This window comes from Pogoniulus pusillus, chromosome Z (genome assembly GCF_015220805.1).
Source record: "Pogoniulus pusillus isolate bPogPus1 chromosome Z, bPogPus1.pri, whole genome shotgun sequence".
Classification (NCBI taxonomy): domain Eukaryota; kingdom Metazoa; phylum Chordata; class Aves; order Piciformes; family Lybiidae; genus Pogoniulus; species Pogoniulus pusillus.
In genome coordinates, this window is record NC_087309.1 from 90,068,607 (window position 1) to 90,082,303 (window position 13,697).

General features: G+C 46.8%; 1 protein-coding gene across 3 annotated transcripts in view; it reads left to right on the plus strand.

Moving 5' to 3' along the window:
* Window positions 1–13,697, plus strand: part of DGKQ (diacylglycerol kinase theta) — a 129,054-nt gene that overhangs the window by 88,975 nt on the left and 26,382 nt on the right. For all 3 annotated transcript variants that reach the window (XM_064176292.1, XM_064176293.1, XM_064176294.1), the window contains one exon: window positions 12,474–12,625. In XM_064176292.1, coding sequence (XP_064032362.1) covers window positions 12,474–12,625 — 152 coding nt within the window. The remainder of the gene's footprint in view (window positions 1–12,473; window positions 12,626–13,697) is intronic.

The following is a 13,697-nucleotide window of genomic DNA, read 5'->3' on the forward strand; positions in this document are numbered from 1 at the left end:
GAGTGATTGTTGAGCCTGCTTTGGGGAGCAGTTGGACTTGATGAGCTCCTGACGTACTTTTCAACATAGAATATCCTTTTTATCCTATGATACTATTAGCCTTTGTTTATACCTTCTGTACGTGACCAGTCAAATACAGCGCCAGGAAACACATCTACAGAGCCTGAGCACAATCTTGAATTTATGCTGTGTTTGATGTTCCTCTTGTGGGTGAAAGACAAATCACAGAATGGTTTGGGCTGGATGAAGAGACCTTGTAGATCATCTTGTTCCAAACCCCTTTGCCATGGGCAGGGACACCTTTTACTAGATCAGGTTGCTCAAGACCCCAGGCAACCTAGTCTTGTCCAGGGTTGGAGACTCAATGGTTTCTCAGGGCAGCCTGTTCCAGTGCCTCACCACCATCATGGTCAAGAATTTATTCCAAATGTCTGACTTAAATTTAGCTTCTTCCAGTTTCAAGCCATTCCTCTCATCTTGTCACTACAGGCCTTTGTAAACAGTCCCTCCCCAGCTTTCTTGTGGGCCCCCTTCAAATCCTGGAATGATGGTATAGCATGCTAGAACATGATTCCCTTCTCCAGGATGAACAACCCCAGCTCTCTCAGCCTAACTTCATAGGAAAGCTGCTTCACTCCTCTGAGAATGTGTAGTCTCAGAAGTCATAGAATGGCCAAAACACAGCAAAAATTAAACAAAAATTAAAACAAAAAAACCCGAACCAGAACCAAAACCAACCAAGCAAAACAAACCCCAAACAACAGTGAAACAAACCAAACCTTCTTAAAAGTCAGTAAAAGCACAGAATTAAGTTGATGGTTTTGAGGTTGCTGGTCCTTCGCTTTTCCAAGGTAAGATTACTTTACTCTGTGTCTGATACAGCTTCTGAGGAGGAGGCCCAGTTCCAATCTGCATGGTCAGATCTGCCAGAAGCAACTCATCCTCTTGTTATCATGGCTGAAAGGTTTAATGCAGTCAGTTTGCTTTATGTAGTCACTAAGTAGTGGCACACTCAGTGTCATCAGATGTGCTGATCCTTTCCGATGCTTCATTACCTTGGGCCTTCCAAGAATTTAATCAAGCACTTTTTCACAGTATTCAAATAAGTGGAAATACTCTCTTTGTTGGAGAGTGAAAAACCCCAGAATCTCCTGGAACACTGTTTTCACTCAAATCAGGGAATTGTTTGGGTTGGAAAAGACCTTTAAGATCATCGAGTCAAACCATTATCTAACTCCGCCAAGTCTGGTGCTGAACCATATCCCTCAGCAGCATATCTACACAGTTTTTTAAACACCTTCAGGGATGTGAATTCAACCTTCTGCCTGGGCAGCCTGCTCCAGTGCTTGAGAACCCCTTCAGCAGAGAAGTTTTTTCTAATGTCCAGCCTGGTACAACTTGGCTGCCAGGGCATGTCAAGGTGAATTCACTTTGAACTGGAAGGTGATTTGCCAGAATTTCTTTTGCAGTGCTGTCAAACAAGATCAGCAGAGAGTTGTATGAGGCCAATGTCAGCACAAAAGTGAACAATTTTTTGTTGTTGTATCACCAGCAGTGCAATGCCCCTGACCTGTTGTGTTTATGTTCCATAAGAGCAGCAGAAAAATGTGTGGGAGTTCCATTTCACTCAGTCCATTAATTCCTCACATAATTGTTTCCAACTTAAAACTGTGATAGTTTAATGACCCTCTTAGCCAAAACATCATGAAAGGTTACTTTACAATCTTTCACCTCTGCAGTTCTCCAAAACCCCTGGATACTTCACTGGGTTAAGAACTGGCTGGATGGTCAAGCCCAAGGAGTGGTGGTAAATGGAGTTAAATCCAGATGGTAGCTGGTCAGTGGTGCTGTTCTGCAGGATTCAGTACTGGGGCCAGTTCACTTGAACATCTTTATTAATGATCTGGATGAGGGCACCCTCAGTAAGCTTGTAGATGACATTAAACTGGGTGGGAGTGATGATCTGGATGAGAGTAGAAAGGCTCTCCAAAAGGATCTGGATAGGCTGGATCAATTAGATGAGACCAGTGGGATGAGATTCAACAAAGCCATGTCCTGAGCCCTGCCCTTGGGTCACAACAAACCCATGCAATGCTTCAGGTTTGGGGTAGGGTGGCTGAAAACTACCCAGTAGAAAAGGACCAGAGGGTGCTGGTTGAGAACTGAATGCATATGAGCCAGGCTGTGCCCAGGTGGCCAGGAAGACCAACAGCATCCTGGCCTGCATCAGCAATAGTGTGGCCAGCAGGAGCAGGGAAATGTCATGCCCCTGTACTAGGTTCTGGGGAGGCCCTTGAATACTGGGTTCAATTTTGGGTCCCTCATTACAAGGAGGATGTTGAGGTGCTGGAGCAGGTCCAGGGAAGGACAACAAAGCTTCTGAAGGCCCTAGAGGAGCCTTGCATGAGGAGATGCTGAGGGAACTGAGGTTGTTTTGTCTGAGGAAGAGGAGGCTGGGAGAAGAATTCATTGCTCTCTACAACTCCCTGAAAGGAGCTTGCAGTGACATGGGAACTGGTCTCTTCTTCCTGGTATCAGGTGATAGAATGAGAGAAAATGGCTTGAAATTGTGCCTTTTTTTTTCATTTAGGTTTAGGTTGGAGATCAGGAAAAATTTCTTTACACAAAGAGTGATCAGGCATTGGAACAGGCCGCCCAGGGAGTCACCATCCCTGGAGATCTCCAAGAGGTCTGTGAACATGGCCCTTCTGGACATGGTTGAGATTTGAGTTGATGGTTTGACTCAATAATCTTGAAGGTCTTTTTCAACCAAAACAATTGTATGAATCTATTAAAAAGTAAAGAAATTCCTTGAGCTGCTGCTGTGCTGACCCAGCTGCTGCTGCTGTTGTGCTGAGACGACTTGTACATGGTTCCTCATCAGATGCAATGACTCCTTTCTGGCCAGGGTGAAGAAAGCCTGTGCCTGGGGCTTTGCTGAGCCTCTGCCTGTGAGAGATGCTGTAGACAGCCCACTTGCAAGTGCTGAATTTTATTTGGTCACTTAAAAGATATCTGCAGCTCCTGGAAACAGCCTCCAGCCCTGCAAGACTTGCTGTGCCGGCAGACCTGTGGCACAGAATGCCTTGTTCTGCTTCCTGTTGAGATATGATTACAGGCCACACTCAACAGAAAGAGAATTAGCATGGACAATAAGTCTCCTGCTCTAGCCTGAAGCTGTGTTGTGCTAATCCTTACCCACCAAGCAATGCACACAGTGACCGTCAGAGTTTCTAAATCACACAGCAGTAATTTCCCTCCTGAATGCCAGCCAACACAAAAGCCTCTCTGCAAATTTCACTCCTCCAGCAGAGCACTGAAGGCAGGGCTAAAGGGGGAAGGGAGTCCTCAGGCTGTGAGTCACACATCCCCTTCTGCCCAGAAACAAACTCACTCCTAGGTCCCCACTGGGACTTTGTTAAGGGATTAAAAGAAACTGCAGCGTGGGAGTGCTATCCCTGTGGCCATCCAGCATTGTAAGACAGCAGCCCTTCTGTGTTGCACAAACTGTCCAAGAGTCTTTAACCCCCGCAGAAAAAATCACTGTTTTCTTAGAAAATGGCCCTTTTCTGGAGCTTTTGCAATGTTTCCTTTTCCTTTAGGTTTAATGAAGAGTGGTGATGGGCAACAAGTTAACTACAGGGCTTAACACTTTCTACAATACTTCTATTTTCTATACTACTTTCATTTTCTACAATACTCCTGTTCATTGTACATAGTTCTCAATTTAGTCTTCAGCTGGTATAGTTGGAGGTTCAGATTAGAAGCTCCTTGAACATAGATGGGTTTGGGTGGCAGGAGCAGGTTCTTTACCAGAAGGGTAGTGGAACACTGAAACAGATTGCCCAGGGTAGTGGTTGAGGCCCCATCCCTGGTCTATTCAAGGTGAGTTTTGACAGGGCTCTGGCCAGCCTGTTCTAATGGAAGATGCTCCTGCTGACTGCAGGGGGGAGTTGGACTAGATGACCTTTGGAGGTCCCTTCCAACCCAGACTATTCTATGATGGCTGCTAAGTTTACATACTGATGTTTTGTTACTTCCAAACATTTATTTGCAGCTGCTTGTGAGTCCTAGTAACATTCACAATAAATGTTTCACATTGGGAGTGGTGTTTTTTTGGGGTACAATTAGGAAATCCAGATGGCAGTTTTGCAGAAAGTGTAAATACCTATTGTCAACAATATATATTCACTTAGGTAAGATCTCAGATGACTTCCCAAAACACAGCTGTGCTTTTTGAATGCCTTGGTAAAGTTTACCACCTCTCAAAAATCACTGTGATTCCCTGAAGTTCCTTGTGAATTGTTTTAGTTACTTGGTCTTTAAACCCAGTGCACTAGAAACTTGCCTGTAAAAGAAACTAATGCAAAACATGTGTTCAGCATGTCACTTCTAAATGTCCAAATCCCAGTATTTTTAGAAACTGATTTCCTGAAGAAGAGAAGATAATCAAATGTCCTGTCCACGTTCAAGTAGGGTATTTGACTGCAATGGTAAGTCTCTTCTGCCCCCTCTTTTGAAAAGGTTTTTCTTTCATTTAAGATGCAGAACTGATTTTTTTTTAACAACTTCTGTTACCCTTTTACTCTCTCTTTTTTTAAATCCCCCAAGTTTCTGGGTGTTGGACAAAGCTCAGAGTTTTCAAATGGCCCATATTCTTCATAAAGTTGAAATGACTGGAGCAAAGTTTAGGTGCTGTAAAAGCTTTTAAGAGGAAGCAATGGGAAGTGAGCAGGTGGGATAAAGCAGAGATGAATCATAGAATGGTTTAGATTGGAAGGGACCTTAAGGATCATCCAGTTCCAGTGCCACGGCCATGGGCAGGGATACTTTTCACTAGGCCTTGAATCTGGCCTTGAACACGTTCAGGGAGGCGACATCCACAACCTCACCATAAAGGCAACCTGCTCTAGCATCTCCCCACCCTCACCATAAAGAATTTCTCCCTAATCTCATGTCTAAATCTCCCCTCTTCTAGCTCAAAGCCATTGCTCCTCATTGTATCACAACAAACCTCTGTAAAAAGTCCCTCCCTGTCTCTCCTGTTCATGTACTAGAAGGTTGCTCTAAGGTCTCCTTGGAGCCTTCTCTTCTGCAGTCTAAACAGCCACAATTCTCTCAGCCTGTCCCTATAGGAGAGGGGCTCCAGCCCTCTGATCACCTTCAGAAGATGATCAGAAGCTGAAACGAGTACAGGAGGGAAATGGTTTGCCCTGTTACCCAAGGGATGTGATGTTTCTTTTCAGAGCTACTCTTTGCTTGTGGCATTTTCAAAAGACTGTTCATGATGGGCTGTGGCAAATGATGGTGGAGGAACTGATGGAGTAATGAGAAGGGCTTTGCTTCTGAAGAAGCCAGAGCTCAGCTTACTGCTTTTATTAATGCCTATGATGGCTCAAGTGGCTGGACCTCAAGAACAAAAGGAGAGTTTATGGCCTTTGGAAGATAGAGCATGTCTCATGAGGACAATAAAGATGTAGCAAAACTATACAGGGAGAAAATGAGGAGTGCCAAAGCTCCTAACCTAGCTACAGCTGTTAAAGGAAATGAATTTATAGAAACATTTTTTATTAACAGCAAAAGGAGGACAAGAGAAAATCTCCATCCCCTATGGAACGCAGAGGGAAACCTAGTGGCTAAGGACAATATCTGTAGCCAGATTATGCGGGAGAAAAATTAGAGAGGCTAAGGCCCAGTTAGAACTTAGGCTGCCACCTCTGTGAAGGATAATAAAAAGCACTTTTATAAATTTATAAATACTAAAAAGAAGGGCAAGAAGAGCCTCCACTCCTTACTGGACCAGGAGGGGAACATCAGAACTGACGACAAGGAAAAGGCAGAGGTCCTGAATGCCTTCTTTGCCTCAGTTTTCAACAGTAAGGAGGGAGGAGTTCAGGGCAAGTGGCCTCTTGAACTGGGGGATGGGGTTGGGGAGTGGTGTGCTGCCCTGGAAATTCATGAGGAATTAGTTCAGGACCTGCTGAGCCATCTGGACACCCACAAGTCCATGGGACCAGATGGGATCCATCCCAGGGTGCTGAGAGAGCTGGGAGCTGAGCTGGCCAAGGCTCTCTCCATCATTTTCCAGCAGTCCTGGCTCACTGGAGAGGTCCCAGGAGACTGGAAACTGCCAACGTGATCCCCATCCACAAGAAGGGTCAGATGGAAGAACCTGGGAACTACAGACCTGTCAGCCTGACCTCAGTGCCAGGGAAACTGATGGAGCAGGTTATCTTGGGGACAATAACTGCACACCTGAGGCATGGCCAAGGGCTCAGGTCCAGCCAGCATGGGTTTAGGAAGGGCAGATCCTGCCTCTCCAACCTGATCTCCTTCTATGATCAGGTGACCCACTTGGTGGATGTGGGGAGGCCTGTGGATGTGGTCTATCTGGACTTCAGCAAGGCCTCTGACACTGTCCCCCACAGCAAACTGCTGGCTAAGCTGTCAGCCCATGGCTTGGATGGCAACACTCTGTGCTGGGTTAGGAACTGGCTGGAGGGCCAGACCCGGAGAGTGGTGGTGAATGGTGCCACATCCAGCTGGCAGCTGTCACTAGTGGTGTCCCTCGGGGATCAGTGCTGGGCCCCATCCTCTTTAACATCTTCATAGATGATCTGGATGAGGGCATGGAGTCAGGCATCAGCAAGTTTGCAGATGACACCAAGCTGGGGGCAGATGTGACTGAGTTGGAGGGCAGAAGGGCTCTGCAGCGGGACCTTGACCGCCTGGACAGAGTCCAAGGGGATGGTGTTCAGTAGCTCCAAGTGCAGGGTGCTGCACTTTGGCCACAACAACCCCATGCAGAGATACAGGCTGGGGTCGGAGTGGCTGGAGAGCAGCCAAACAGAGAGGGATCTGGGGGTGCTGATTGATACCCGCCTGAACATGAGCCAGCAGTGTGCCCAGGTGGCCAAGAGAGCCAGTGGCATCCTGGCCTGCATCAGGAATGGTGTGGTCAGCAGGAGCAGGGAGGTCATTCTGCCCCTGTACTCTGCACTGGTTAGACCACACCTTGAGTACTGTGTTCAGTTCTGGGCCCCCCAGTTTAGGAGGGACATTGAGATGCTTGAGCGTGTCCAGAGAAGGGCGATGAGGCTGGGGAGAGGCCTTGAGCACAGCCCTACGAGGAGAGGCTGAGGGAGCTGGGATTGGTTAGCCTGGAGAAGAGGAGGCTCAGGGGTGACCTTATTGCTGTCTACAACTACCTGAGGGGAGGTTGTGGCCAGGAGGAGGTTGCTCTCTTCTCTCAGGTGGCCAGCGCCAGAACGAGAGGACACAGCCTCAGGCTGCGTCAGGGGAAATTTAGGCTTGAGGTGAGGAGAAAGTTCTTCACTGAGAGAGTCATTGGGCACTGGAATGGGCTGCCCGGGGAGGTGGTGGAGTCGCCGTCCCTGGGGCTGTTCAAGGCAATATTGGATGTGGCACTTGGTGCCATGGTCTAGCCTTGAGCTCTGTGGTAAAGGGTTGGACTTGATGATCTGTGAGGTCTCTTCCAACCTTGTTGATACTGTGACAAGGAGAAGGCCAAGGTGCTCAGTGCCTACTTTGCCTCAGTCTTTAGCACTGGATCCAGCAGTGCCTTGGGCAACCAGCCTCATGAATTAGGAGTCAGGGAGGGGAATCAGATCGAGGTCATCACAAAGAATGAGGAAGTGCTCACTAACCTGCTGCACCACTTAGACATACACAAGTCTGTGGGGACAGATAAGCTGCACCCATGGTACTGAGGGAGTTGGCATATGTGCGCACCAAGCCACTTTCCATTATTTACCAGAAGTCCTTGCTGATGAGGGAGATGCCAATGGACTGGAGGGTGGCAAATGTAACACCTATCTGCCAGAAGGGCAGAAAGGAAGACCTGGGAAACTATAGACCTGCCATTCTGATCTCGATACCAGGGACAGTCGTGGAACAGGTCATCTCAAATGCCATCCTGCATTATATAGACAACAACCAGAGGATCAGGCCAAGTCAGCATGGATTTATGAGTGGCAGCTCCTGCCTGACTGACCCAGTCTCCTTCTATGACAAGATCACCTGGCTACTGGATGAGGGAAAGGGTGTCGATGCTGTATTCCTAGACTTTAGAAAAGCCTTTGATACTGTTCCCCACAAGATTCTTTAGACAAATTGGCTACTCGTGGCTTGGATGAGCACACTGTCTCCTGCATAAAACACTGGCTGGACAGGAGGGCCCAGAGAATGATGGTCAATGGAGTTAAATCCAGGTGGTGGCCAGTCACTAGTGGTGTTCCTCAGTCTAGTGGTCTGTGTTGGGACCACTTCTTTTTACATGTTTACTGACAACAGTGATTCAGGTATAGAGAGTGTCATCAGTAAGTGTGCAGATGACACTACATTAGGTGGCAGTTTTGATTTGATTGAAGGTAGAGAGGCTCTTTAGAGGGACTTGGATAGGCTAAATCAATGGGCCAACATTGAGATGAGTTTCAACAAGACCACATGTCCGGTCCTGCACTTGGGTCACAACAACCCCCTAACAGTGCTACAGGCTTGGGGCAGTGTGGCTGGAGAGCTGCACGCAGAAAGGGATCTGGTGTGGTAATAGGCAGCTGAAAATGAGCCAGCAGTGTACCCAGGAGGCCAAGAAGCCCAGTGGCATCTTGGCTTGTATTAAAAATGCTGTGTCCAGCAGGAATAGGGAGATGATTGTCTCCTCGTATTCAGCTTTGGTGAGGACACACCTTGAGTATTGTGTTTGGTTTTGGGCACTGCAATACAAGAGAGATGTGGAGGTGCTGGAGCGGGTCCAGAGGAGGGCAACAGTGCTGGTGAATGAAGGAGCTGGGGATGGTTAATTTGAAGAAGAGAAGGCTGAGGGGAGACCTCATTGCTCTCTACAACTACCTGAAGGGACATTGTGGAGAGGCTGGTGATGGTCTCTTCTCACAGGTAATTTGAGACAGAGCAAGGAAGAATGGCCTGAAGCTGAGACTGGATAGGTTCAAATTTGACATTAGGAAAAGGTATTTCACAGAGAGAGGGTGGTCAGGCACTGGAGTGAGCTGCCCAGGGAGGTAGTTGAGTCACCTACCCTGGATGTGTTTAAGGGTCTTTTGGATGTGGTGCTTAAGGAAGGCTTCTCCAAAGTTGATTAGGTGAAATCAAGTTGTTCACTCATCCACTGCAAGCTAGTGACATTCCAAAGTAATGAAAAGCATCTTCCCAGTGATGTCATGACAATTCCATGGCTGATGCCAAAACCAGTAGTCAACATTCTGTCACTTGTGCAGTTGTGACACAAGATTACTTGGAGAAGTTGGGTTGGTTTTTCTTCTGCTTTTGAGGTTTTGGTGGTGGGCTTTTTTTCTGTTTTGTTTTTGGATTGTCGTGTTTTTTTCCTGCCTCACTTATACTCATTACTTGCAACTGGGATTAAGTTGTCTAGTTTCTGATACTTTGGAAATAATGGTTTTAGGTGAATCTAGTAGAGTAGGGTTATAGGTTGGACTTGGTGATCCCGAGGGTCTTTTCCAACCTGGATGTTTCTGTGATTCTCTGTGAATCCACTTGTCTCCTTGGGATAGTGTGGGTCCTTGAGCTGTTGACCATACAACTCAAGAAGTCTTTCCTTTTTGTGACACTGGCATATATTGTTTTCCTTAGACTTCTTTTGCTGGCTGCAGATACCTTTCCCAGGTGCTCAACAGATCTATTACCCTTGTGGTGTGATGAGCACACTGAGTGACTGCTTCTCCTTTAACAATGAAGTCTGAGTATGGAGGCAAAAAAATTTGTTTTAACCTAGTGGTGGTCACAGCATAGTGTGAAGGTGGTTCCTCTGGAGAAAGCTTTGTGGACATCTCTGCAGTCCCTGCCTTGTCAGCCTAGTTGTTTTGCCAGCAGTGAAACCCTTCCAGTAAAACAACATTCTGAGGCTCCTTTGTCTCCTTGTCAGCCAAAAGCATTTCAGGACAGGGACTTGAGCAACCTGGTCTAGTGGAAGGAGGTTGAAACTAGATGGTCTTTAGTGTCCCATCCAGCTCAGACTGTTACATGTCTCTGGTAGCATACAAAGGACAAGTAAGGAAGGAGCAAGAATATAAGCATGTGCCCGCTCCACCAGCCTTCTTACCTGCTGCATGTTCCTTTTCCTGGTATGTTTTCTGTTGATGCCTGGAAGTCACACTGGATGGCAGGGGATGTTTCCGATGCAGGAGAAGGAAAAGCATTTTTAGGTGCTTGTAGGAATCTTACCACATCTGTCAGGGTGAAACTAGAAGAGGATTAACACCCAGCCCTTATAGGAAAGCAGAATTTAGGGAAATCTCTCAAGTATTGGGAATCTCCAAACAATAAGACATTGAGAAGGGCAGCAAAGCTGTTGAAAGGTCTGAAGATCAAGTCTGGTGAGGAGCAGCTGAGGGAATTTGGATTGTTTTGTCTGGAGAAAAGGAGGCTGAGAGACCTCATTGCTATCTACAGCTTCCTGAAAGGAGGTTGGAGTGAGGTGGAGGTTGATCTCCTCCCCTTTAATAAGCAATAGAACAAGAGGAAATGACCAGGGGAGGTTTAGGTTGGACATTAGGAAAAATTTATTTCCTGCAGGAATGGTCAGGAATTGCAACAGATTGCCCAGGTTGGTGGTGGCATCACCATCCCTGGAGGTCTTCAAGAAACCTGTGGACGTGGCAGTTCTGTGATTCTACAAAAATATGTTTTTAAACATCTAAATCAGCTAACAGGTAGCTGATGACTTGGTGTATCTCAGTGTCAGACTCCAGTATGCTTCCGCTTGAAAATGCTCATTATTTTGTCCTGGTTTCTCCCTTCTTTACCTCAGTTCAGGCTCTCTGGTGGTGACTGTAGACAGCAGCTGACAGACTCTGAGGGTGCTGTCTCCTCCCCTCTGTAGCTGTTGGTATCTCTCCACATGTTTGCACGCTGTGGTCATGCTGCTGCCTCACCGCCCCCTGAATCATTCTTGTCTAAATTGACTTATATTTAGCACTGTTGTTCTGTTCCCGCAGTCCATCCTGTCAGCTGCGTGACAAATCTCTGTTCCCTGAATGCTGTCCAGCCTCCAAATACAAATTACCAGGACTTAGAGACTGTGCAAACATTTCTGCTTGGAAGCACACTCATTGAAACACTCCATGGATTTCTGTGGCACCTACCTGTCCCACAGCCCTGGGGCAGGATGGATGAAAAGCACACTGGTGGTTTATGGTCTTTCTAGAACCTAAATTGGATATATAGGAAGAATTTCTTTCCTGCAAAAGTGGTCAGGCATTGGAACAAGCTGCCCAAGGAGGTGGTGGAGTCACCATCCTTGGAGGTATTGAAATAATGAGTAGAGTTGGCACTTGAGAACATGGTCTCAAGGTCATGAAGGTGTTGGTTCTTAGAGGTCCTTTTCAACCTGAATGATTCTATGCTTTGCAAGTCATCTTAGGAGATGATTTGTGGGCTGTCTGGCTGAAAACATGTCTGAGAGGGATGCTTGCAGTGTCTGCAAGCTTTGACCTTGAGTGAGGCTACAAGTGCCATTTCCATGCTGTTTGTGGAGCACCCCAGGAAACCCCTCCTCTGCCACATGCAGTGGTTTCCTTTGGAGTGGTTTCTGGGTGAGTTCCAGTCTTCCCCACAGTGCAGCCCTGTGGTCAGAGCCTTTTGAGACTCAGTAGAGGTGTGAGGATTATAAAATAAGGGCAACAAATCCTCCTGATTAAGAATTTTGTTCCCTGCTTTTTTAAAGGATTTTAATACCTACTTAGTGTGCTGGGTCCTGCACTTGAATGACAGCAAGCCCCTGCAGCACTTCAGGTTTGGGGCAGAGTGACTGGAAGCTGTCTAGTAGAGAAGGATCTGAGGATGAACATGAGCCGGCGTGTGCCCAGGTGGCTAAGACCAGCAGTATCCTGGCTTGTATCAGGAATAGTGTGACTAGCAGGACTGGTGAAGGTTATGAGGAGCAGCTGAGGGAACTGGGGCTGTTCAGGCTGGAGAAAGGAGGCTGAGGAGAGAGGCTTTCTCACTCTTTTACAGCTGCCCAAGAGGAGGTTGGAACAAGGTGGATGTTGGTCTCTTCTCCCAGGAAACAAGCAATAGGGCCAGAGAAGTGACTTCAGGTTGCACCAGGGCAGGTTTAGGTTTGATACCAGAAGAAACTTCTTCATTGAAAAGGTTGTCAAGTCCTGCAACAGGCTGCCAAGGGAAGTGGCTGAATCCCCATCCCTGAAGGTGTTTAAAAGAGGCAGAAAAGTGGTGCTGAGGGACATGGCTTAGCGCCAGACTTGATAGAGTTGCATAATGGTTGGAGCTGATGATCTTTGGGATCTTTTTTAAACAAAACGATTCTCTTACTTCATGGGGAGGGGCATGCCAGTGCCTGCCCCAAACACTCATTTTGTAATCTAGGAAGCATCAGGAAATGCCTCTGAGATGTGGTGTTAATTTTCCCGCCTAATCATGGCTTTTGGCTAATCACTTTTCATGTTTTCTTTCAGGCTTCCAAGATACCACAGAACTGCTGCCCACTTCTGGTGTTTGTGAATCCAAAAAGTGGTGGTTTAAAAGGTCGGGATCTCTTGTACAGTTTCAGAAAGCTGCTAAACCCACACCAGGTCTTTGAACTTACCAATGGTGGCCCACTGCCTGGGTAAGTTTCAATTTTTTGAAAGGATGAGTCAGATTGTGTCCATCTCTGGAACCCTCAACACAAGACATGAACCTGATAGAGAGGGTCCAGAGGAGAGCCAAATAGATGATCAGAGGGCTGGAACACCTCTGCTACAGGAATAAGCTGAGAGAGTTGGGGTTGTTCAGCTTGGAGGAGAGAAGGCTCTGGAGAGACCTTATATTGGCCTTCCAGTACCTGAATGGGGCCTTACAAGGAAGCTGAGAAGGGACTGTTTCTAAGGGCATGTAGCAGTAGGATGAGGAGCAGTGATTTTAAACTAGAGCAGGGTATATTTAGACTGGACATGAGGAAGAATTTCTTTACTGTGATAGTGGTGGAACATGGTAACCATCTGCCCTCTGGGGAAGTGGTGGAGCCCCCATCCCTGGATACATTCAAGGTCAGGTTTGCTGGGGCTCTGAGCAACCTGATCTAGTTGGACTAGATGACCTTTAAAGGTCACTTCCCTCCCAATGCGTTTTGTTGTTCTATAGTATGAAGATCTAAGTTTCTTCTGTTCTGTGCCTGAAGATCAGAGCAGGGGATCCATCCTAACTGGGTCTTACTGTGAGAACAGATTTCAACTTGGAGGTTCTCTAAAGAAAACAGAGTAGCTCCTGATGGTTATACTCGTGTCCAGTCTCAAAGAGACCAGCACTGGGAAAGTCATGCTCACTTTTCAGTGACACAGATTGAATGACTTTCAGAAATAAAAATATTTTATAGCTGAATGGGGATGGAAAGAGAAATGTCACAGTGCCCGATGTGGGCTCATTTGTGCTTTTATTTCCTCTTGATGTTTCATGGGAACCAACAACAGGAAAGTATCATAAAGTTTTCTGTCCTGACTCTTGAAACTTGGCCCATAACTACAGGATGAACAGGGCCTGCCTGCTCACAGCTGCAACATGTCTTAAGTACAAGGAACAGAACATAACGTGCTTGTGGGGAGGCAGGAACCCATTACTTGATTTAATGAACACCACTCTGTTACCAGCTTCATCAAACTGGGAGCACTGGTTGCAGTTTGCTCAGAGTAGCCTCGTTCCTT